The sequence below is a fragment of the Elephantulus edwardii genome, unplaced genomic scaffold (assembly GCF_000299155.1).
Source record: "Elephantulus edwardii isolate Elephantulus edwardi_28Jun2011 unplaced genomic scaffold, EleEdw1.0 scaffold00098, whole genome shotgun sequence".
Taxonomy (NCBI): Eukaryota; Metazoa; Chordata; class Mammalia; order Macroscelidea; family Macroscelididae; genus Elephantulus; species Elephantulus edwardii.
The window spans coordinates 10,446,540-10,469,473 of record NW_006399848.1 but is presented as its reverse complement, the minus strand read 5'-3'; the positions used below and the strand labels follow the sequence as shown (position 1 = coordinate 10,469,473).

The window sequence follows — 22,934 nt, the reverse complement described above, 5'->3', positions numbered from 1 at the left end:
CCAATGCAATACATCTCCTGAATTCCTGACTGCTGGTACCTAGAGTGTTGAGTGTTGATTGATCCAAGCAAGATGAAGTCATTGACAATTTCAGGCTATTATCCATCTGTAGTAATGTTCACCAATAGAACAGTGGTGAGGATCTCTGTCTTTTTGATGCATAGATATAATCCTTACTCAAGGCAATAGGCCATGATCTTCTGTAGCAAGAGTTTCCTTTCTGCAAACAAAGTTGTGTCATCACTATAACATGGGCTGTTGATGAATCTTCCTTCACATTTGATGCCACACTCTTCTTCATTGAGTCTAGCTCTGTTGTTCAGCATACAAATGGAATAGGTCTGGAGAAAGGATATAACCTTGACACACACCTTTCTTTATTTTCAGCACTGTTCCCTTGTTCTATTTGCACAACAGCCTCTAGGTCTTGGTATAGATTCTGCATGAGCACAATTCAGTGTTCTGGTATCCTCATCCTTCTCAGTGTGAACCATAAAGTCATTGTCTTTGCATAGTCACAAACACCTTTCTGATATTCTCTGCTTTCAGCCAGGATCCATCTGCTATCAGGAATGATATCTATGTGCTTCCTCCGCTTCTAAAACCAACTTGTACTTCTAGCAGTTCCCTGTCGATGGAGTATCCAAGGTGCTTCTGAATGCTTTTTAGTTAATATTTTGCTTGTATGAGATATTAAGAGTATCGTTTGATAGTTTCCAAAATTTTATTAAAGGAATTAAAAAATATTCCAGACATAAATAGAGAGAAGTGGAACTCACTATGATAATTCTACAAAGTGTGTCCTTATGAAGAAAAATGCATTATGTAACTATATTAATACTAGCATTAATATTGTCATAGTATTAGTAGTACTAATAGTATTTTTTAAGGATCTTATTGAAGGACTCAACATTATATTAAATGAAAGAATATGCTCAAGCCTCTTCTGGAATACAAACTCCAGGGTGAAAGTCTGCAACTGGTTGTCAAAAGATTGAAAGCTGGTAAAGACACTGTGTTGTTGTGTACCATGGAGTGGGAACTGACTGAAGGCTGACCTTTCAGCAAGTTTTCAGAGACTGTCAATTGCAAAACTTGGGAGCATCTGATGGTTTCAAACAGTACACTTTTGAGTTGTCAGTGTGATTGCTTATGACTGTTGTTGTTGTTGTTATGTGCCGTCGAGTCACCTGCAACTCATAGTGACCCTATGTACAACAGCCCTAAAGTCTGCCTTATCCTGTGCCAATCTCAGTGTCTCTGACACACCTACCTCAATTCCCTAGTTACTGAATGAATGCAGCTCATTGAGGGTCTTATCACTAGTCCATCAATAAAAGACAAAGATAGTGATAATTACTTTTTAATTTCACTTGTATCAGGGTTACAAACAAGACTACTGTAGAATATAAGTCTAGTGTTTGGAAACTATCTTGTGATATAAAAATGATTGGTACATTTTAGAACTGTGGACTATCTATGGAGACTTCAAGCTCTGAGAAATAAGAAAGTTGAAAAGTCATTGAGAGCTAAATTTCATCTTTTGTATATATGTTGTTAAAGATGATAAAACCCTAAAGGTAAGTATATTTGGAAACTTTGAAGCTTTGTCTAATCTGATGATTATTCTCATGAACTCCAAATAATGAGACTTAAAGGGCACATTTGTTGCTTTTAGAAGCTATAAAATGATGTCAATGATAATGTCTTAATATACAGGAACTTAATTATAAAGTAAGCATTACAAAGTTTCATTTTATTAATCTATATTCCTATAATTATTATAATTATTTTCAACCATTTCAAGCTTTGATGCTGGTCTATAAAAAGACTTTTCACTTCCAATTGCTTAGTTTGGAGATCATTTCTTATTTGTTTAAAAAGAATGGTTACAAATACAGATTTATCACACACCTCCCCTCAGACATTTCAAATTTTTATATGGCTATCATTTAACCAAGTATCCACTTTAAATTATAATGAGAAATGCAGAAAATCCCCATAAAGATGGACTCGGGTATCTTGGTAAATACAAAGGGTTTTAAATGTTTTTGTATAATTCAGTTTATTCTGAAATTTCTAAGGCTAATTGTTGTTGTTGTTGTTGTTATGTGCTGAAGAGTTAGAAGTCACCCACAGCTGATCCTTTAGTTGTTGTTGTTGTTATGTGTCATCGAGTCGACTATGACTATTTGCAACCCTATTCAAAATAGCTCTGAATCTTGTCTTATCCTGAGCCAAACTCACTGACACATCTACTCTTATTACACCAACCCCAGCTATTGTGTCAATCCATCTCATCTGGGGTCTTCCTCTCCTGTGCTGCCCTTTGACAAATCCAAGCATGATGTCCTTCTTCAAAGAGTGTTCCCTCCTGGCAGTATATCCAAAGTATGTGGGACAACATCTCAAAATCTTTGCCTCCAAAGAGCAGCTTGGTTCCACTCTCTCCAGGATAGACTTGTTACTTTTATTGGCAGTTCATGGTAGACTCAATGCTCTTCTCTAGCACCACAATTCAAAAGGATCAATTCTTCCTCTGTCATCCTTGGTTCAGCTCTCTTATGCATAGCAAGTAATGGCACAGACTATGGCCTGGATCAGGCACACCTTAGTCTCTAGAGTGACATTCTTGCTCTTCATTACTCTGGAGAGGTCACTGACAGCAGATTTCCGTAACACAATTCATTTTTTGATTTTCTGACTGCTAGTGCCAAGCGTGTTGATTATGAAACCAAGCAAGCTGAAATTGTTAACAATTTCAATCTCTTCTCCATCTATTATTATGCTGTCAATAGACCCAGTAATGAGAATCTTTATTATCTTGATATTAAGCTTCAATCCATATTGCTAATTACAGTCCTTGACTCTCTATACAGCAAATGGTTCAGGCCTTCCTCATTTTCAGCAAGTAAGATTGTGCTATAAGTATAGTATCGCTTACCCTAGTAAAAGCAATGTTGTGATTTCTTGAATATGGATAAAATGCTCCAAGTTGCATCCAGCGGGCACAGAGCTCATATTCTGAATTGTTGAAGAAGCCACAGATGTCCGCACCACTCTGAAACATATTGTCATATTTAATTAAATTTCAATTATTTGTTTCTAATTATTTATAAAATATGAACAAAGAAAATAGAAGTACTCACATATGATATTCCAAAAAGACTAAACTCCATCATACCTAAAATAAATGATAAGAAAATCTATAAAAGTTCTCATATATTTTAACATTTGTTTTTATTTATAGTTATGAAGATGCTGTATTTTAATATCAATATTTAAATCAATGAAATATTTTTGAGGTTAATATACTTTCTTTTTATAATATTAATAATTTTATTGATAAAACTAGGCCATTATAAATTTTTGTGATACTTGCTAAATGACACAGAGAACAAATACATTAAAAACACATTATGAGAAGAAAGTAGGACTGACTTTTCAGGTTTCATGTTTTTCAAAATAATGAGGTTGTCTCTGCAATTGTGTAACCAAATTTTTCATTTCTTGAACAAATGGAATTATTTTAATTAAATAAGATTCTCTAAAAATGAACATCTCAATGAAATGGAATGTATATTATTTCTCAGCTCTTCCTTTAAAAGGAAATTTTGTTTTCCTTGAATCCATTAAGCAATAATAGATATTTTACAAAGAGTCATGAAAAATATCTTTTATTCCTTTAAAATTACATACTTTCCTATCTGCTCAAACATTGTCTAAAGTCTGCTTCAAAATGTTAAATCTGTCATCCATTGATATATGTGATTACTATTTTCAGGAATTTAGAATTTCTGTCCATTTCTCTTTTTGAGTTATTTTCTTCCTCCACCCCAATCCTCTCCAACCACAGAACTGAGTGCAATGGGGATAAAATGATCTTTTCAAAATGGGCTAGTTAGATGTCATTAATTTCAACATCTCGACTCTTGACTCTGAGCACTGGGCAACTGCCTTTTCATGATGCAATGTTGTCGTAAACATGCCATGACAAAAACATAGCTTTGAGGTGAACTAATAAACATAGGAACTAATACCAACTGGCATTAATACTTAGTAGAAAATGCAGAAGTATGAAGATAAAGATGGTTACTCTTACATACCAATGATAGATTTGTCCAAGTTGGTCCACTCGGCATAGTTGTCCCCCAGCCAGTGTCCTGCCCATTGTCCAGCAGTAGGAAACGTGGAGCGGGAAATAACGATCCCTCTTTTCCCTGTCACTTTCTGCAGTGCACTAACATAGATGAATAAGAATCAATTAATTTGTGAAAGAGATATTTTCTTAAATATTCCGAATTATAATGTCAAAACTGTGTCAGATTTCTTCTTCATAATTTTATTTAAAGACTAGAAATGGAGCTTGAACCAATTAAGTAAAATATTTTACTCATAATTTTTATTTTGAATTTTTTTTTATTCTTTCACCAGCCTCAATTGTAGGATAGAGCAATGGTTTTTCTACTATTGTTGATCATTCTAATCCCTGTGGAATATCAGATGCTTGATTCCATATGAATCACATTGGCATTAATTATAAGTCTCTGGGTTTATCCAAGGGAACTGTTTTTGCCTAGTGGGTAGAGACTTGTGCTGCAGTACCAAAGGCACATGGTTCGAATCCACTATCTCCTTCTGAGTGGTCGACTGTCTCTGAAATCCCACTGAAGGGTCAGCTATAGTTTGATTCTAACTCAATGGCACAACACAGCGTGTCTATATGATTTGATTGAAGTCATCTAAATCTTAATTAAAAAACAGTGATCTGGATGTGCTGAATTGTTTAATATGGTGATCTAATTATCTTTAAATTTTAATTCATTAAGATAAAACAAAACAAATATTCTTTGCTGAGTATATTATTCTGTTGCTCAAGAACTACATATAACTAATAAGTACCAGGGTGATAGCCCAGAATAATTTAGAACGATTTTTTTTTGCTGTAAATTTTATTAAATGATGCTGATGAAGCTTCGAACAAAAAGAATGGTCTATGTTTCACCTGATTGTTAGAAATGCAGATCGTTTCTATGACGTTTAAAGACTGAGATGCTCAGGATAATTTGCAGATGTTCTACAATTTGCTCATAAATTACTTACATATTTCATTTTATGCCCACCCATGTTTATAGAAGCTATATTTACAATAGCAAAGATCTGGAAACAACTCAAGTGCCAATCAACAAATTAATGGCTAGAGAAGCTGTAGTATATTCACACAATGGAACACTACGCTGCATTAAAAAACAAGGAACTCATGAAATATGATGCAAAGTGGATGACCCTGGAGGGCATTACGCTGAGTGAAATATCTCAGTCACAAAAGGACAAATATTGCCTAGGGCCACTGTTGTAAAACAAGACTGACATCAGGGTTGAGGGAAGACAGAAAAGGAGGGGAGGAATGATGCATATTGCATTGAAACAGATGAGGGAAAGAACTGTTTAAAAGAGACATATGGATGGGTATTCTTGTCATTACAGAAGTCCAGCATGAAGGCTGCACAGTGGAGTTGAATTGGGGGAAGGGACTGCATAACAATTAAAGAGTTTTTCATTTTCTTTTCAAGGAGAAGAGTGATTGCGGGGAGGGGATGGGCAAGGAGAAAACTGTAACAATGAATGACTGGAAATCCTAAGTCTCTGTAAACTTTCATTCAAATTAATTTTAAAAAAAGAAGGAAAAATTATTTACATATTTCATTTTGAATGCTACTTACTCATAAGTAGGTTTTACTTGTGACCATCCATAGAGATTGTGGACATCATAGTGCAAAACGGAGGAGCCATCGCTAAGAATCTGCTCGGTTTCCATGCACATGGTTCTGAAGTGCAAGCCGTCAGTTCTTTTTGTGAGTTCTGTGGAGAATGAATAAGAACAAATTAATACAACATAAAGTTCCCTTTGTTGAAATATGTATTATTATCATTAGATGCCATTGAGTCAAGTGCAACTCACAGTCATTGAGTCAAGTGCAACTCGCAGTAACCCAATAAACAATAGATATGAACCCTATCGTATCCTGTGCCAACCTCACAGTCTCAGACATACTCGAGCCTATTGCTGGAGTCACTGTATCACTCCATCTACTTGAGGGTCTTTCTGTCTTCTGTCATCTCTCCATCTGTCCTTCTCCAAGGAATAGCCTCTCCTACAGCCCCATGCCCAAGATATGGGAGATGAAAGATGAAGCTTTGGCATTCTCCAAGACCTGTCTGTTCTTTTGACAGTCCATGGGATATTCAGTACTCTGCTCCAACACCACAACTCAATGGCTTTGATTTTCCTTCCGTCATCCTTATCTACTGTCCTGCTCTCGACACCCTAACAAATGGTTGAAAAGCCCATGATCTTGATCAGGTACACCATAGTCTGTAAAAAACATCACTGTTCCTAAGTAATTTGGAGAGATCCCTAACTCTTCAACCTGTAAAGCCTACATCTTTAGGATTATATTAAATTATATAATAATGAATTATCACAAAATAATAACATGATAACATAAAATACATGGCAATAACCTGGGAAATAAGGTGGGTAATTTAGTGACTCGTTTCTGCATTGATTAGTAGTTGTTCCATTTACAAAACTTGATGGTTCATTCATATCCTTCAAAAGAGAAAAGGAGAGAAAAGTAATAAATTACTCCAGAGCATAGGTGCTTTAAAAATTCCAAAATAAAACAATAAAAAAACAGCTTAGAGAATTTATAAATATAAGCAGCATATTTCGGTAACAATACACATTTGTTTATTTCTCTTTTACTGGTTTGTTTAACCTGAGGAGTCAGCCAGGGTCATTATTCCTAATTACCAAAAAGTAAAGAAGTTCAATTATACCAAGAAATTTAGTAAAGTTCTGTGTTTCTTAGCTTTTTTGGCATTTCAAGCTTTCTTTTAAAAAGAAAATATAAAATTGCCTGTTTTTCCTGCAGTGTGAATTTAATATGTAAAAGTGAGTTGTTTTTGTTTCTCAAACAGAAATGTAGTTAAAATAGCTTTAGATTCCTTGTTATATTAATCAGATAATTTACTCACTCTGGAAAACTGGAAGAGTTGCATATCTATTCCCATTCTCAAAAAAAAAAAGGTGATCCAACAGGACGTGAAAATTATTGAACAATATCATTTATATCACATGCAAGCATAGTCTTTCTGCAAGTTATCCAAAAGTGAATAGAACAGCACATCAATAGAGTACTGCCAGAAATACCAGCTGGATTTAGAAGAGGTCATGGCACTAGGAATATTATTGCCAATGTCAAATGGACCTTGGCTGAAAACAGAGAGTACCAGAAGGATATTTGTGTTTTATCGACAATGGAAAGGCATTTGACTGTGTGGATCACAACAAATCAAGGCTAACATTGAGAAGAATCCCAAAGCAGCTGATCATGTTTATGCAAAACCTAAACCTAGACCCGGAAGGTGTTGTCCGAACAAAGCAGGGAAACATTGCATGGTTCAAAATAAAGAAAGAAGTGAATCAGGTATGCATTATTTCGCCACGCTTTTTCCATCTTGTATATGGACTGGATCATTCAGGAGGCTGGACTTTATGTAGATTATGGAATCAAGATTGAAAGAAGACTTATCAACAACAGGCGTTATGTAGATGTCATAACCTTGATCACAAAAACTAAGGAAGGCTTGAGGTGTTGCCTGCAGAAGGTCAAGGACTGCAGCCTTCAATAGGAACTGAGACTCAACCCCAAGAAAATGAAGATTCTCCTCACTAGGCCAACTGGCAGTATCATGATAGATACAGAGAAGATTGAAGTTGTAAATAATTTCATGTTGCTCAGATCCACGATAACAGTTCTGGAATCAGCAGTCAGTAAGTCCAAAGACAATTTGTTTTAGGAAAGTCTACTCTCAGGGATCCTTCTGGAGTGTGAAATAGCAACTATGTCAGTCTAGAGACTAAGATAAGCCTGATCAAGGCCATGCTTTTCTCAATTTCTTGCTATTCTCTAAGACGAACCTGTATGTTCTCCTAGCTGTCCACGGTAGATTCAGTACTATTCTCCAACACCATAGCTCAAAGGCAGCAATTCTCCTTCTATCATCCCTAGTCATTGTCCAGCTTTCTGTTGCATAAAATATAATTGTGAAGACTATGGCATGGATCAGGCAAACCTTAATCTCCAGACTGACACCACTGTTCTCCAGTACTCTGAAGATGTCCCTGACAGCAGACTTTCCCAGTGCAATTTGTCTTTTGATTTCCTGGCTGCTGGTATCAAGAGTGTTGATTGTGGAATCAAGCAAACTAAAGCTATTAAGAATCTCTATCTCTTCATCATCTATCATGATGCTGCCAACTGGCACAGTGGTGAGAATCCTTGTTTTCTTGATATTGAGCTTTAATCCATATTGAAGGCTGCAGTCCTTGACTTTTGGAGCAAGTGCTTCATGTCCTCCTTAGTTCAAGCAGGCAAGGCTGTGTCATTTGCACTGCACATGTTGTTGATGAGTCTTCCACCAATTCTGATGCCACAATCCTCTGTAGAGAGCCCAGCCTCAGTTCGAGCAGGCAAGGCTGTGTCATTTGCACTGCACATGTTGTTGATGAGTCTTCCTCCAATCCTGATGCCACAATCCTCTGTAGAGAGGCCAGCCTCCCAAGATGATCTGTTCTGCATACAGATTAAAAACGTTTGGAGACGTTTTTACATACATTCCTGGCATACATGCTTTCCGATTTTAAACCATATCATATTTCCTTGCTCTGTTCTGATGACTGCCTCCTAGTCTGAATAATTGTTTCACAAAAGAACAATCAAGTATTTTGGGATTTCCATTCTTCTCAGAGTTAGTTATAGTTTGTAGAGATCCACAGTCAAATGCCTTTATGTGTGTGTGTGTGTGTGTGTGTTTATGTGTGTGTGTGTGTGTGTGTTGCTATATGCATATTTTCTTGTGGGGGATAATGGGTTACATTTTTTGCTATTTTAACACTATATGATGAAAAATTAAATCTTACTGCTACAACTTTAAAGTTTTATTGAAGAAAAAGAAGGTTTTTTAAATATTTTACAACTGTATTTGTGAAAATTGTTTCTTGCACATAAATAACATTTGCATGGTTGTACAGATTTATTTTTAATTCCGGTAAAAATAAAACCCATGTTTCTAAGTATTTAGGACTGGCTAGAAAGAGTCTACGTGGCTCTTTGGTCAAGTGAGAAGTTCCCAGAGTGCAATACCTATCCACATAAATGACACTGCTACAACTGTGTCAACAATCCTTAGAACAAGAAAGTTCTATGAGGAGAAAGAGAGATAATCTTCACAAAGAATATTTTGCTAAGTGTCCATCAACAAATGAAGGAATAAAGAAGCTGTGGTATATTCACACAGTGGAATACTATGCTGCATTGAAAAAAAGGAACTCATAAAATATACAAAATGGGTGACCCTGGTGGATATTATGCTGAGTGCAATGTCTCAGTCACAAAAGGACAAATACTGCATAGTGCCACTGTTGTAGAATGGGACTGACATTAAGGTTGGGGGAAGACTGAGAAAGATCAGATAAATTATGTATACTGCATTGAAACAGATGAGGGGAAAACTGTTTAAAAGGTATATATGATTAGGTATTATTGTCATGACAGGAGTCCAGAACAAAGGCTGCACAGTGGAGTGGTCTTGGGGGGGAGGGATTGAATAACAATGAGATAATTTTTCTTTTACTTTTCAAAGAGAAGAATGAACTGGAGGGGAGGGTTGGGCAGGGAGAAAAGTGCAACAGTGATTAAATGGAAATCCCACATCTCTAAATTTTCATTAAAATTCACAATAATAATGATAAATTTAAATAAAGGAAAAATATTTTGCTGATATGGCTATAGTCAAGTAAGAGTTTTGTAAACTCCCTTGACAATAAATAAATTAAAAGACACCTTTCTTAGAATTTACTTACAATCCACAATCCATCAAACTTCATTTGATTATTATAGAAATCTTCAATTTCTTTTTCCCACCACTCTGCTGTAGACCTTCTGAAGAAATCTGGGAAAGCTACATGTGCTCTAGAAGCCTGTAAAAACAAAATTTAAACTCAAAAACTTTATACTAGTGATCAGGGAGCCAACTTTAACTATGTGAATTCTTACATATTTTTTTTTTCTCCCCCGTCACTCAGTTTATGAAAGAATAATATCAGAGAAAAGACCCACACATAGACAGAATGAAAACAATGCAACCTGGGGTAAATGACACAAAAACAATTTCAAATCACACAGATATATAATTTCCCGTGTGCCTTGAACAGTGAAAGGCAAGTTCTATGGATATGTTAGTAGAACCCAATGCACTAGGCTAACAGGGGCAAAAGCGGAGTAAACTTATGGTGTAATGTGCTTCTCTGATTAAAGTATATCTACTCAGCAAACAAACAAACAAAAAATGTTTCACCATCTCAATAAACTGATTTTTTTCTTACCTCTATCCTCACCATCCAAGTAGCAAAAAGGTGTTTTAATAATCTTACTACAAAGAATATCCACTATTTTTTGAGTATGTATAGGAATTCCAAAGTTAGAGTCAATATCCTTTAACAGTGTACTAATCTTGTGCAAGTAGATTAAATGGCAATGCCAACACACACACACACACACACACACACACACACACACCCCAAACAATCATCTAACTGCTTTACTTCAGATTATAAGACTATATATCTCTTTTCGGCCTTTTGGTTAAGATCAAGTGCAGATTATAAGACTATATAATGATTTTAGAACAGGTTGCTTCGTAAACAGAATATGATAACAGAAAGAAAACAGTGAATATGGTCTACAGACATTTTCAAAACATGTATTGTTCATAGTTTTAGATTTGAAAGAGACTTAATTTTTCATGTTGACCAATAATTACATTTCATTATAAGGAAAGAAGATCTGGTCGTGATGTTATATTGATGAACATTTTTAAAACTCAGATATTTCACTGAAATAATAGGACAATTAATAACAAAGTTTACACCTTTGTTGAGACTGTTCAAACTTCCACATTTCGGTTCATTTGTTTATTTTACTCTTTTAAAAATCCACTTTTATCCTTTTAATGAAAGTTATTGTTTTCATCTGATAATTGATCAAGTTAATCTGATTGGAAAATGTTTATGGAAAATGATCTCGTGGGTCTCTACAAACAGTATTTTAAAGTGACATCACCAGATCACTAGCAGCACCTATTTGGAGAGGCCATGCATTTTCCTCCACTACTAACACCATCTAATTCTAGTGTGTAGACCCTGAGCCCATATCACGCTATTTTTTTCCTCAACAACACTGTTTGATATTTCTTTTCCTCTTGTGGCCTTGCATGTAGGCAGTCGTGCTGCTAACCCTAAGACCACAGTTATCTGGAAGTCTGAATCCACAAGTTACTCCATAGAAGAAAAATGGGCGATCTCCTTCTATGTGATTTATACCTTCAGAAAACCCACTGGAAGCTCAACTGTGAGTCAGTAGTAATGAGAAATGTTTGGAAGGATGGGGGAGTGGAGAAAGAGAGGAAGATCATCAATGAGAAGGATTGATACAGTGACTGGGGTAAGGAGGTTAGGTGTGTTGGAGACAAAAAAGTTGGCCCAGGATAGAGCAGGTTTCAGGGCTGTTGTGTATAGCGTTGCTATGAGTCAGTCACAAGCGACTTAACAGCAATGAGAAATGAGAGAAAGTTTTAAATTTTTTTTGTTTTACGTTATTTTTTTTAATTATACTAGTTCGTTGTCATTGTTAAGTGCAGTTGAGTCAATAGATGACTCATAGCAACCCTATGAACAGAAGACCTGAACACTTGCATAAATCATTTCTCCATGTTCATAGAGTTTCCAGAGGCAAGCTATTTCGGAAGTGGATGTCAATCCTGCTTCCAAACTTATTTTAATTGGGGAGCTACACCAAATACTGTCCATCATGGGTAACCATTATAACACTGACACAACAGTGTCACAGTGTTTAGCATCACAGCAAACACGAGTTACCTCTGTACAGCAAATGGACAGACCAGTGCTATACCACTTAGAAGAATGTTTGAACAATATCAGTTAAAACCAGGCCTGAGGGCTACAGATTAAAATCACTCACCTTTGGCTTGGTAGTATAACTTTCTCTCTACTAAGCCAACAGAGCTCGCTCTATGTTGTTGTTGTTTCTACTTACAAAATTTGAATACATTGTTTTTGTACCAGTTCAACCCCCAGTCATCAAATCGTGCGACCCATTATTAATTTCTCCTCATTCCTCTCCACTTCTTTAGCCCTCTTAAGTTCATAGGAGACACTGGGATCTAGCTTAGTAGACTTAATCTATGGTATAAAGAGACTTCCAAATACAGCCAGAAATACACAATCTGAAGAGGATAAATTTGATAAACGGGACCTTTTAAAGATTAAATCCCTGTGTGCATCAAAAACTTTTTTACCACAAGGTGAAAAGAAAACCTACTGACTCAGAACAAATATTATGTTCAAACACAGTTGAAAAAATTGAGAGGTTATGGGACATTCACACAATGGAATACTAAACAGCACACAGGAGCAATAATTTTGTAAATTATTACCTAATTTGGGAGAGACTGGAGAGCATTATACTAAGTGAACTAACTCAGTCCTAGAAGGTAAATACTGCATAAAAATCAATCTTGTAAAATGAGCCTGAGAATTTAAGAGAGGGGAGGGTGGAAAGAAAGTTTTAAATAACATTGGTTCTCAAATGTCCCAGGTATTTGAACTTGGTTTGGAAGATCCAAGTTCATTCATAAGACAAATATATTCATTCATATGTTAAATTAGTTATGAATAAAACAGCAGGTTACACAATTTCTCTGAAATACATTTCCTTTTCTACTTAATAAATATTATTTAGTATAATTAAAATAATAGTCAATTGGATCGATCAAGAGATTAAATATATTACTTAATAGAATAACTTATGCCTTTGAGACCGCAGTACAATTTCTTACCCCTAGGCCTCCAGAGATCCCTAGATTATTAGTAAACATTATTAAATCCTAATGCTAAAGTTGACTTCTATTATGCATTTAAACAATGTAAAACTTACATTAACAGCTTCATCTTCCGTTAGACTTTCATCTATTGTAACATTGGGCAAATCTGGCCATACCTGTGAAGAGAAAAGAAATAAGGAAAGAGATAAAACAGGTTTAATATGACGTGCCTATATTATGCTAGTGTTTTGGAGATATATTATAGACTGTTGCTGTTAGGCACTGTAGAGTCGAGTACGACTCGTAACAATCCTATGAAGAAAAGGTCTGAGCCCTGTTCTATCCTGTGCTATCCTCATACTTCCTGACACCCAAGAGCCCTTTGCAGCAGTCACTGTGCCAATCCACCTGTTTGAGGGTCTTCTAGTCAATCCACCCGGCCAAGGGTCTTCTAGTCAATCCACTCGGTCGAGGGTCTTCTAGTCAATCCACCTGGTTGAGGGTCTTCTAGTCAATCCACCTAGTCGAGGGTCTTCTAGTAATCCACCTGGTTGAGGGTCTTCTAGTCAATCCACCTGGTCGAGGGTCTTCTAGTCAATCCACTCGGTCGAGGGTCTTCTAGTCAATCCACCTGGTCGAGGGTCTTCTAGTCAATCCACCCGGCCAAGGGCCTTCTAGTCAATCCACCCGGTCAAAGGTCTTCTAGTCAATCCACCTGGTTGAGGGTCTTCTACTCCTTCTCTGATCTTCCACCCTTCCCAGCATCATGTCCTTCTCCTAAGAGTAGCTCCTCTTAGCAACATGCCCAAAGAATGTGCTGAAGCCTCATCATTCTTACCTTCAAAGAGCACTCTGGCTGCACCCTCTCCAAGACATTTCTCTCTGTCCTTTTTGCCACCCATGGGATAGGCAGTGCTTTAGAGCTTTATGATATTTAGATATTATAGCCTGGAGGTCCTCAATTCAGAGATTTTTTTCCTATTATTTATTTTTCAAATGTTATTTGACACTTGTTTACTTTATGAACTATACAAAGAATTGTTTCTAATTTAGATGATTAGTATACATTAAATAACTAAGCAACTCTGCATTCTTTATATCTCTATTTCTCTCTGAATGAAATGTGTTAACAATATAATTATAAACAAATTTTCAATGGAATAATATTTTTTAATTTCTTTGAATTAAGGTATTATCAAAGCTTGAATTTAGTACCTTTGCCCAACAAATATCATTGCTGTTAGGCCATTTGACAAAGACGTCTTTTTCCTGTCCTCTTGTAAATGCTGGGTAAGGCTCGGTTTCATTTCCAGAAATGGCTGGGTCCTAAAATTTAAATACATACCATGTAAATATAAAATAAAAGTGTAGTAACTATAAAACATGATTATTTTTCATTATTATGTGTCATAATATAATGCTCTCACATAGATTGATAAACTACAATAAAAATAATCTTATCAGATCTCTAATTTGATGCACATGAAAATTTTGAGGACTTATGAAGATATAACTATGATTGAAGGTAAGATTGCTAGTGATGTTATTATGGTTTCTTCTTAACTAACTTGCTACGTATAATTTACTGATAAAATTTGTATCACTAACTCAAACATTATGACCAGTATAAGAAGTAATCAGTCCTGGAGTATGATGATTTGAGAAATGTACAGGAGATTGCATCACTAATATTATGTATGGTTTCTCTAAACGGAGACTAGTTTCAAAGCATTTTAGGCTATTACTGAGAACAATTCGCCTTTGATTATCTTTTGTTTTAAGTTTTTAAGGCTGTATCTAAAGTAGAAATACTGCCATCATTAAAAAGGAGAGAAAGAAGGGTTTTTTTGAGAATATGATACAAAGTTGTGTACTTTATATTTTAAAGTGCTATTATTTTGTCATTCTAGGATAGAAATGAAATGAAGAATTACAATTAAACCACAGAAAATTTAAAATACAAATGCTGACCAGTATGATGATGTATTTCATTCCTTGTGCTCTTATTTTATCAACAAACTGAGGAAGGTCACGAAATTCATCACCAATTGTGAAGTCTAGTTGTCTTTCCATGTAATCAATGTCTGTGTATTGAACATCCTGAAATAGATGAGAATTGTAGCAGTCGAGTCAGAGTAACAAAACAGTGAGTTGATACTATTTTTAGGATGAAAGTAATAACAATATGAAAGGTTGAATGTCTTTTCACTGGATCCTAAAGAGTAAATGAAGTAACAGAGTATTCAAGAAATAACAGTTATATGCAAAGGATACAAAAGATTCTAAGAAAATTCAAAGATATATTCTGTTTTTTGCTAACATTTTCTTTTCAATGTTTAATTTAAATTATTCAAAATCATTGTGTTTTGTTGCCTAATTTCCAAAAGAAGCAAGTATAAAGTGATGCATGATCTTATGTTATTAAATGGTAAATAATTATTTTTACTATTAATTAATAAATAAACATTGGCCTCTTTGTAGAGCCACAAAGAAAGTGTAGCATAATTAGAAACTATTAATAATATTGACAAAGGTGGAGAAATAATTATAGGTAGATTCATTTATATGGTCAGATATTTTTTTTTCATTTTCAACCAAAGTAATGTTTGAACTAAAAATCTAAGACTAAGAAATACTTGGTATACTTCAGCGTTGTGCAATTAAAAAATAATCAATTTTAAAAAAAAAGAAATACTTGGTATAGAGTATATTTAAAATCTGCTTAAACAAATTTTAATTTTACCATGAAATTTAAATTTTAGCAAAAATTCATTATTATTTTGTCTTAATATAGATTAGTTCCATTTCTTCCATAATTTTATAAAAATGTTGTTGTTGCTGTTGCTGTTATTATGTGCTGTCGAGTTGCCTGCAACTCAGAGTGACCCTATGTACAACAGCCCTAAACCCTGCTCTATCCTGTGCCAATCTTATTGTCTCTGACACAACCACGCTGATTAACCCAGTCACTGAATCAATCCATTTCATCAAGGGCCTTCCTCTCCTGCGCTGTCTCTTCACCCTCGGAAGCAGACAACTCTCTCCAAGGGCTTGTCCCTCCTTGCAATATGTCCAAAGTACGTCAGATGAAACGTCAGAATCCTTGCCGCCACGGAGCAGCCTAGTCTGACCCTCTGTAGGATGAATCTGTTTGTTCTCCTAGCAGTCCATGGTATAGTCAGTACTCTTCTCCAGCACCACAGCTCAAAGGTATTTCTTTCCCTTCTATCATCCCTAGTCATTGTCCAGTTTTCTGATGCATAGCATGCCATTGCAAAGACTATGGCCTGCGTCGTGCACACCTGAGTCTCCAGACTGACATAATTGCTCTTCAATGAAACGTCTCTGAAAACAGACTTTCCTAATGCAATGTGTCTTTCAATTTCCTGGCTGCTGGTATCAAAAGTGTTGATTTTTGAGCCAAGCAAACTAAAGCTGTTACCAATCTCAATCTCTTCATCATCCATCATGATGCTGCCAATCGGTCCAGTGGTGAGAATTCTTTTCTTGATGTTGAGCTTCAATCCATATTGAAGGCTGCAGTCCTTGATCTTCTGTAGGAAGTGCTTCAGTTACATAGCCACGCTTTATGACACTAGAAATGTCCCATAGTTTTCTTGACTTTAAAACTTTAAAGAAGCTGGTTGGTCTTAGGTTCTATTTCTCACAGTATCTCTGAGTTGAAACCTTTCTTTTGGGAGTCAAGTTCTTAATCATCATGCTGCCAAGACTCCTTTTAGCTCATAAAAAGCACCTTAAGAAAAAACTTCCCTTTGACCATGAATTATAACTTTCATTTTTCTCCATCATCAAATTACAAAATTAATTCTTCCCACAAAAATATGTTCTGTGGAGTAATCTATCGCACATTGTACTACTAATCAAAAGACTGCATTTCTCTTTTTTCTCTCTCCACTTTATTTTTGTTTTATATTGGTTTGCATTAAAAAAAATCTTGTACGTTGTGCATCATTCACGTACGTTGTGTTTTGTCATTTGAACCATCAAGGCTCCATGGGAGGAAAATAAGCAAACTTTTCCTGTTAATATTTATAGTCTAAGATACCCAAATAGAGATTCACTATGAATGGAAATTGACAAAATTACAGCTGAGTATGTTGCTGTTAAGTGCCATCAAGTTGAGGACAATCCTATGAAGAAAAGATCTGAACCCTATTCTATCCTGCGCCATCCTCACACTTCCTGACACACGAGAGCCCATTGCAGCAGTCACCATGTCAATCCACCTAGTAGGAGGCCTTTCCAGACTTCCCAGAATCATGTCCTTCACCAAGGAATAGCACCTTCCAGGAACATGCCCAAAGTATGTAAGGCGAAGTCTTATCATTCTTGCCTCCAAAGAGCACTCCAGTTGCACTCCTTTCAAGACATATATTTTTGTTCTCTTAGCCATCAAGTTGAGTATGGAAGCACATATATAAGATTATTATAAGAAGAACAACTTACTTTCTAATAAATCTTAAAAATCTCTTTGGATCATGAATTTCTGTTTATCTTTCTTCATCATTAAACTAGAATATTCATTTTCCCCATAATAATATGTTTTGTAATCTGTAGTATGTTGTGTTGTTAACCAAAATCTACTTGCTTCTTGTAGTTTGTACCCACACAAGGTTCCACAGGAGGAAACAAATGCAGGGTTACTACGAGGGTCACCATGACAGTGAGTGTGGAAGCGCATTTGGAGTTATATAGAGATTGAGATGTCTTAAATTGAAATTCTCCTGATTTTCCTACAGTGAAGGTATAAATGTCAAACATTTAAGCTTCCATTATGATTAGGGAGTTTTTATATTCATTAGGGAACTCTTGTGGCTTAGAGGTAAGAAATTATTCTGCCACTCCAAAGGGAGATAGTTCAAATCCACCAATCACGCTGTAGAAGAAAGACAGATGATCGCCTCCCATAGGACTTGAAGCCTCTGAGAATCCTCTGGAAGGTCAGTTATGAGTCGGTTTTAACTCAATGTCATCTTGCTAGCACAACAATAACACAACAACATATTCATTACCAAGAGTTCCTGGAAATTTCTATTTTTTTTAATAAAAGCAAAAATTAGGGACTTAGTCTTTTTTGATACTTATTAAATTTGACCCAATAGAGGGAGAATTGATGCCTTTGAGTGATGGTGCTGGAGGAGAGTATTGAATATACCATGTACTGCTAGTTAGGAGAACAAACATCCTAGATGAGGGTGAAACCAGGCTGCTCCTTGGAGGCAAGAATTCTGAAGCTTCATCTGACATACTTTGGATATGTTGCAAGGATCGGTTAGGCCTTGGAGAGGGACATTATGCTTGGGAGGGTGGGAGGATAGAGCAAGAAAGAAAGACCCTCAATGTGATGGATTGATTCAGTGACTGGGGTAATAGGGGTAGGACGTGCCAGAGACAATAAGAATGGCACAGGACAGAGCAGGGTTCAGGGCTGTTGTACGTATGGTCACTATGAGTCCCAAAAGAGTCAGCATCATAAGACAATTACAACAATGAGTGACACAAGTTGAAGAATTCTCTTTTTAACTCAAAAGTTGGTTATTCAAACTCAGCAGTCCTTCACTCATCAGTAAAATCAATGAGCAATCTACTTCCCTAGAGATTTACAGACTTGGAAAACCATTGACAGCTCTACAGTTCCAGTTTCTCCTGGTTGTGTTTTGCTGTGAGCAGAATGAATGTGATGGGAGAAGGTTTGAGGTTTAAGCATAAATGTTTAGTCTCCTGAGCATTGAGGAGAAAAGATACTACATAGACCCTGGATAACAACCATCAGTATTGTTGAAGTAAGACAAAAAGAATTTATTCACATTTCCAATTTGTTCTCCTTAATTTGATACATCAGTTGAAGAAATTTATTTCCCTGGACCATTACCATTAAACAGACAAGGTATGCTGAATGTGTCTGTACAAAGAAAGCTTATTAGATAAAAGCAGGTATATAAATTCACTTGTTTAGATTTAGTCAGATTCATGGACATGGGCAGAAGAAGAAAAAGGAAAAATAGTGTCTCTTCACGAAAGTTCTGAAGTATTATGCAAGTATTCTGAAGTGTTTAACTACTGCATTCTGTTCTTAGAGATGCCATAAAAAAATAGCTGTATTGTTAGTTATACTTACATATGGAATCCTAGCAGCCACCATGTCATTAAACACTTCTTCAACCTGTGAAGTGTTCCTGTACCCATAACGACAGAGTTGGAATCCCAAAGACCAGTAAGGTGGCATAACAGGGTGGCCAATTACCTTTGGAAAACAATGAGTTAGTGTTACTGCTGAACAAAAAGAATACTAATAAAAAGAATTAATAATAAATAAAGCTAAATAGGTATAACTATAGAAAGAAATGTGTAACTGTACTTCATGATACTGCTGTGTTGCAACTTCTGGAGTTGGGCCCAAAAACATATAAAAGTCCAAGATGCCTCCAATTATACGGTAAGTCAGAGCAGGTGTTGGTTGGAAGGTAACGTCTGAAAATTGTAAACAAGATGACATGATGTGTGTGTGTTATTCATTTCTTTTAGAAAAATACATAAAATACCAACAATTCAGCAAGTGACTCAGTTACCCATTGCATTGCTGTTGAGCAAGAGGACGCTATGGGCATTCCCTTCATTCTCCAGGGCCATGTAATAGGGATGGAATCCATAGGAATTGAGTTTATACTGAAATTTTCAAAAAAAGAAAAAAAATTAGAAACAGAATATATATTTAAGCAATATTTTTCCACTCAAACTATGTGTGAATTAAAAATAGATACATGTTATTCTTGTGTGTGTGTGTGTGTGTATATATATAAATTTTAATGAAACTTTACAGAGACTTAGGGTTTCCAGTCATTCATTGTTGCACTTTTCTCCCTGCCCACCTCCTCCCTCCTAAATTCACTCTTCTCCTTGAAAAGTAAAAGATAGACTCTTTCATTGTTATGCAAACCCTCCCCCCAAGTCCACTGCACTGTGCAGCCATCACTCTGGACTCCTGTCATGACAATAATACCTAATCATATATCCCTTGTAAACAGTTCTCTCCATCTGTTTCAATGCAGGATACATCATTCCTCCCCTCCTTCTCTGTCTTTCCTCAACCCTGATGTCAGTCCCATACATATGTTATTCTTAGCAAATAATTTCTCCTTTGCTTAAATTGTTTTCTGCTTTGAAGTATCCATATCTATCAAACACAAATATGGGAAGCCAAACTTTATACCAAATATTATATGAAAACCCTTGTTCAGGAATTGAAGAAATTACAGATATATAAGTTAGGATTTCTCTTATGGCAGATTCTAGATGAGCTGTTTGTTCCCTGCAAAACAGGAAACAGCAAGGGGCCCCCTACAGAGGGAGTGTTACTTCCTGGGCTGGAGTTCACCCTGAGGCATCAAGGTTAATAATAGTTAAGGGTAAACAAAATTCTTGCATCTGTGAACCTCTCCCTCCTGAGTCAAGCAGAAGGTTTTCAATGAAAAGAGATTGGCTTCATTTGCACTGAATTCTTTTTGTAACTTCCTGTTGGTTTTGAATAAAAGGACAGAGAAGCTTGGCTTGAGGTCTTCAGTGGAGAACTGCTGGCCCCCTGTTTTATGCTCTCTGCTCTATCTCATTCCTGGCTGTTTGTCTCTTTATTAATAATTATAAAATTATTCTATTCTTTGGGACTCTTGGTCTGCAACAACAAAACTCCACCTTCCCTGATGTAAAAAAAAAGATTAGTTTTCTGTTACTACTTTTTAAAACATGTTACAGGTTTTATTTATAAATTAGCACTTAATTTTCAACAAAAATAGTAAATCATTTTTAAAATTACTAAAGTGATAAAAGTTTACTCATAAACTTACGTATTTCATAGGGTTGCTATGATTTGCAGTTGGTGATACAAAACAACAAAGTATTTAATTTCGTTATCAGTTACATCTTTTCCTGAATAATAAACCTACATTCTGGGTCCTGACAAGTCTTACTGAAGGTAATAAACATATATTAATGATCTGCAAATAAACAGATGCCTTTTCACCCACCCTTGAGTGATTTAAAGGAATTTGAAAGCATTTAAAGGAAGTTTTATATAATGAGAAGCATGCTTATTTTAACCTAAGGCGTAACAATACTAATTTTTAAAGGGTCCCTACGTGGCAAATTTTGCTAAAATATATGCTTTCAAACCTTCAAAAGCCCAAATTTGAGCAAGTATCCTAAAAATAAAAAGTTATTTAAGCACCTAAAAGAATTTAAAAAGTTTCTAATAGTTCACAGATTTATAACATTCGACTGAGTTTGTCTCTGTCTCATAGGGCAAGTGTACAAGATGGAAATGAGCTGGTTTCTTGAATTGTTTTCACTAAATATGCTTTTGCATGGTATATTTGAGGCAATTTTAGTTATTATTATTCTTCACAGCATTAAAAATTCATTAAATGAGTTTATTAATAAGACAAAGCTTTGGGAAAAGTGACGGTGTTGTTGTTGTTATGTGCCGTCAAGTCACCTGCAACCCATAGTGACCCTTCGTGCAACAGTGTTAAATCCTGCTCTACCCTGTGCCAATCTTATTGATTCTGACACACTTAGCCCCCGTTACCCCCCAGTCACTAAATCAATCCATATCATCAAGGATAGGGGACTATAAAAATATTTTCTAAAGATGTACGTTAGCAGTATGGCCTTAAAAAAAAAACCCCAAAATCCAAGATCACAGCTGTGGGTGATGAAGGACTAAGTCAACACAATTATCTAAGAAGTTGAACATTTTCAAGAAGCCTAAATATTTTTGTTTCTGTCCTTAAATTATTATTTTGGTTTGATTACAAAGTCCATATGTATAGTGTTTTACACTATCCTTCACTCACCTTGTAGTGCTTTTGTTTTGGGGTGGGGTGTGAGTGTGTGTGTGTGTGGGTGTGGGTGTGGGTGTACCATGAAACTGGATCTGACTGGTGCAGGAGGAGATTGCCCCTCCTTCTCCAGCAGAGCATCTGGTGGATTTGACACCTTGTATTTTATACAATCATTCCCATTCATTATATTTTTGTTGGTTTTTTTCCCCTTCTTTTTTCCCTTTCTTATATTTATTGTGGGGTTTTATTCCCTACTAGTTTGTTTACAAAATAATCATCATTGGACTATACTCACCATTACCCTGTCTTTTCAGATCCCATTTCCTTTACCCCCTTCCCTTCCCCCCACCCCAAATTGTGCAATTCTGTGATTTCGCCCCACTCATCCTCACTTCTCTGCTCCCACCCCTTCCTCTCAGAGACTAAAGGCCCCCAGCCTTGCAGGGAAAACTGAATTAGCTTCCCCTGTGTGCACTTGAGAAAGTTAAGAGTTTAGGTAACAAAGTTGCTTTTCTTACTCTAGTCAAGTAAGCTGTTATTCATCCACTTCTCTTCATGTATCTATAATTTCTCTTGACCCTGTCTGCACTCTGAGAGACACTGGATCCTCCCTGAAGAGTCTTAGTTTTCTAAAGCCCCTTTTCGAAGCACTTCAGTTCAGAATTATAGGTCAACAAAGAAAGGATTTAGCATTTAATCATAGTCTAATCTCTTGTTTTATCAGGTAGTTAAGTGCTACTCACACCAGGAGGTTGATCTCTTGTGAACATTCCCCACGTATGCCAGTTCAGGTCTCGCTTAAATGCAGTGTGTTCCACTTCTCCAAATCCATATATATATTCTGATGGCAGACGAGTGGATATTTGAATGAACTGGTCATTAAAAGTAAATCCAGGTAGATGAGAATCCCAACTAGAAACAAAAACAGTTCTATTTTTGTAAAAATATACACAAAATTGTGTTACAAGTAATAAGTTTAATTATTTGTTAAATATTCTAAAAGTTGATATTTTTTTTCGATGTATACTTTATTGTATTCAGCTGTCAAGTGGAAAGAATGATAATATATTTAATATTTTGCTCAACTCTATGTGTAATATAGCCAGC

The 22,934-nt window shown here is 35.9% G+C and overlaps 1 protein-coding gene across 1 annotated transcript in view; it reads right to left on the bottom strand.

Annotated features, from left to right (window-relative positions):
- Nucleotides 1–22,934, bottom strand: part of SI (sucrase-isomaltase (alpha-glucosidase)) — a 110,761-nt gene that overhangs the window by 18,574 nt on the left and 69,253 nt on the right. The window contains exons 26-38 of the mRNA XM_006891503.1: nt 22,571–22,739; nt 19,560–19,656; nt 19,349–19,461; nt 19,109–19,234; nt 14,941–15,069; nt 14,185–14,295; nt 13,083–13,145; nt 9,932–10,048; nt 6,526–6,613; nt 5,724–5,862; nt 4,107–4,240; nt 3,150–3,184; nt 2,945–3,061 (exon numbers count right to left, since the gene is read on the bottom strand). Of these exons, the coding sequence (XP_006891565.1) occupies nt 2,945–3,061; nt 3,150–3,184; nt 4,107–4,240; nt 5,724–5,862; nt 6,526–6,613; nt 9,932–10,048; nt 13,083–13,145; nt 14,185–14,295; nt 14,941–15,069; nt 19,109–19,234; nt 19,349–19,461; nt 19,560–19,656; nt 22,571–22,739 (1,438 nt within the window). The remainder of the gene's footprint in view (nt 1–2,944; nt 3,062–3,149; nt 3,185–4,106; nt 4,241–5,723; nt 5,863–6,525; nt 6,614–9,931; nt 10,049–13,082; nt 13,146–14,184; nt 14,296–14,940; nt 15,070–19,108; nt 19,235–19,348; nt 19,462–19,559; nt 19,657–22,570; nt 22,740–22,934) is intronic.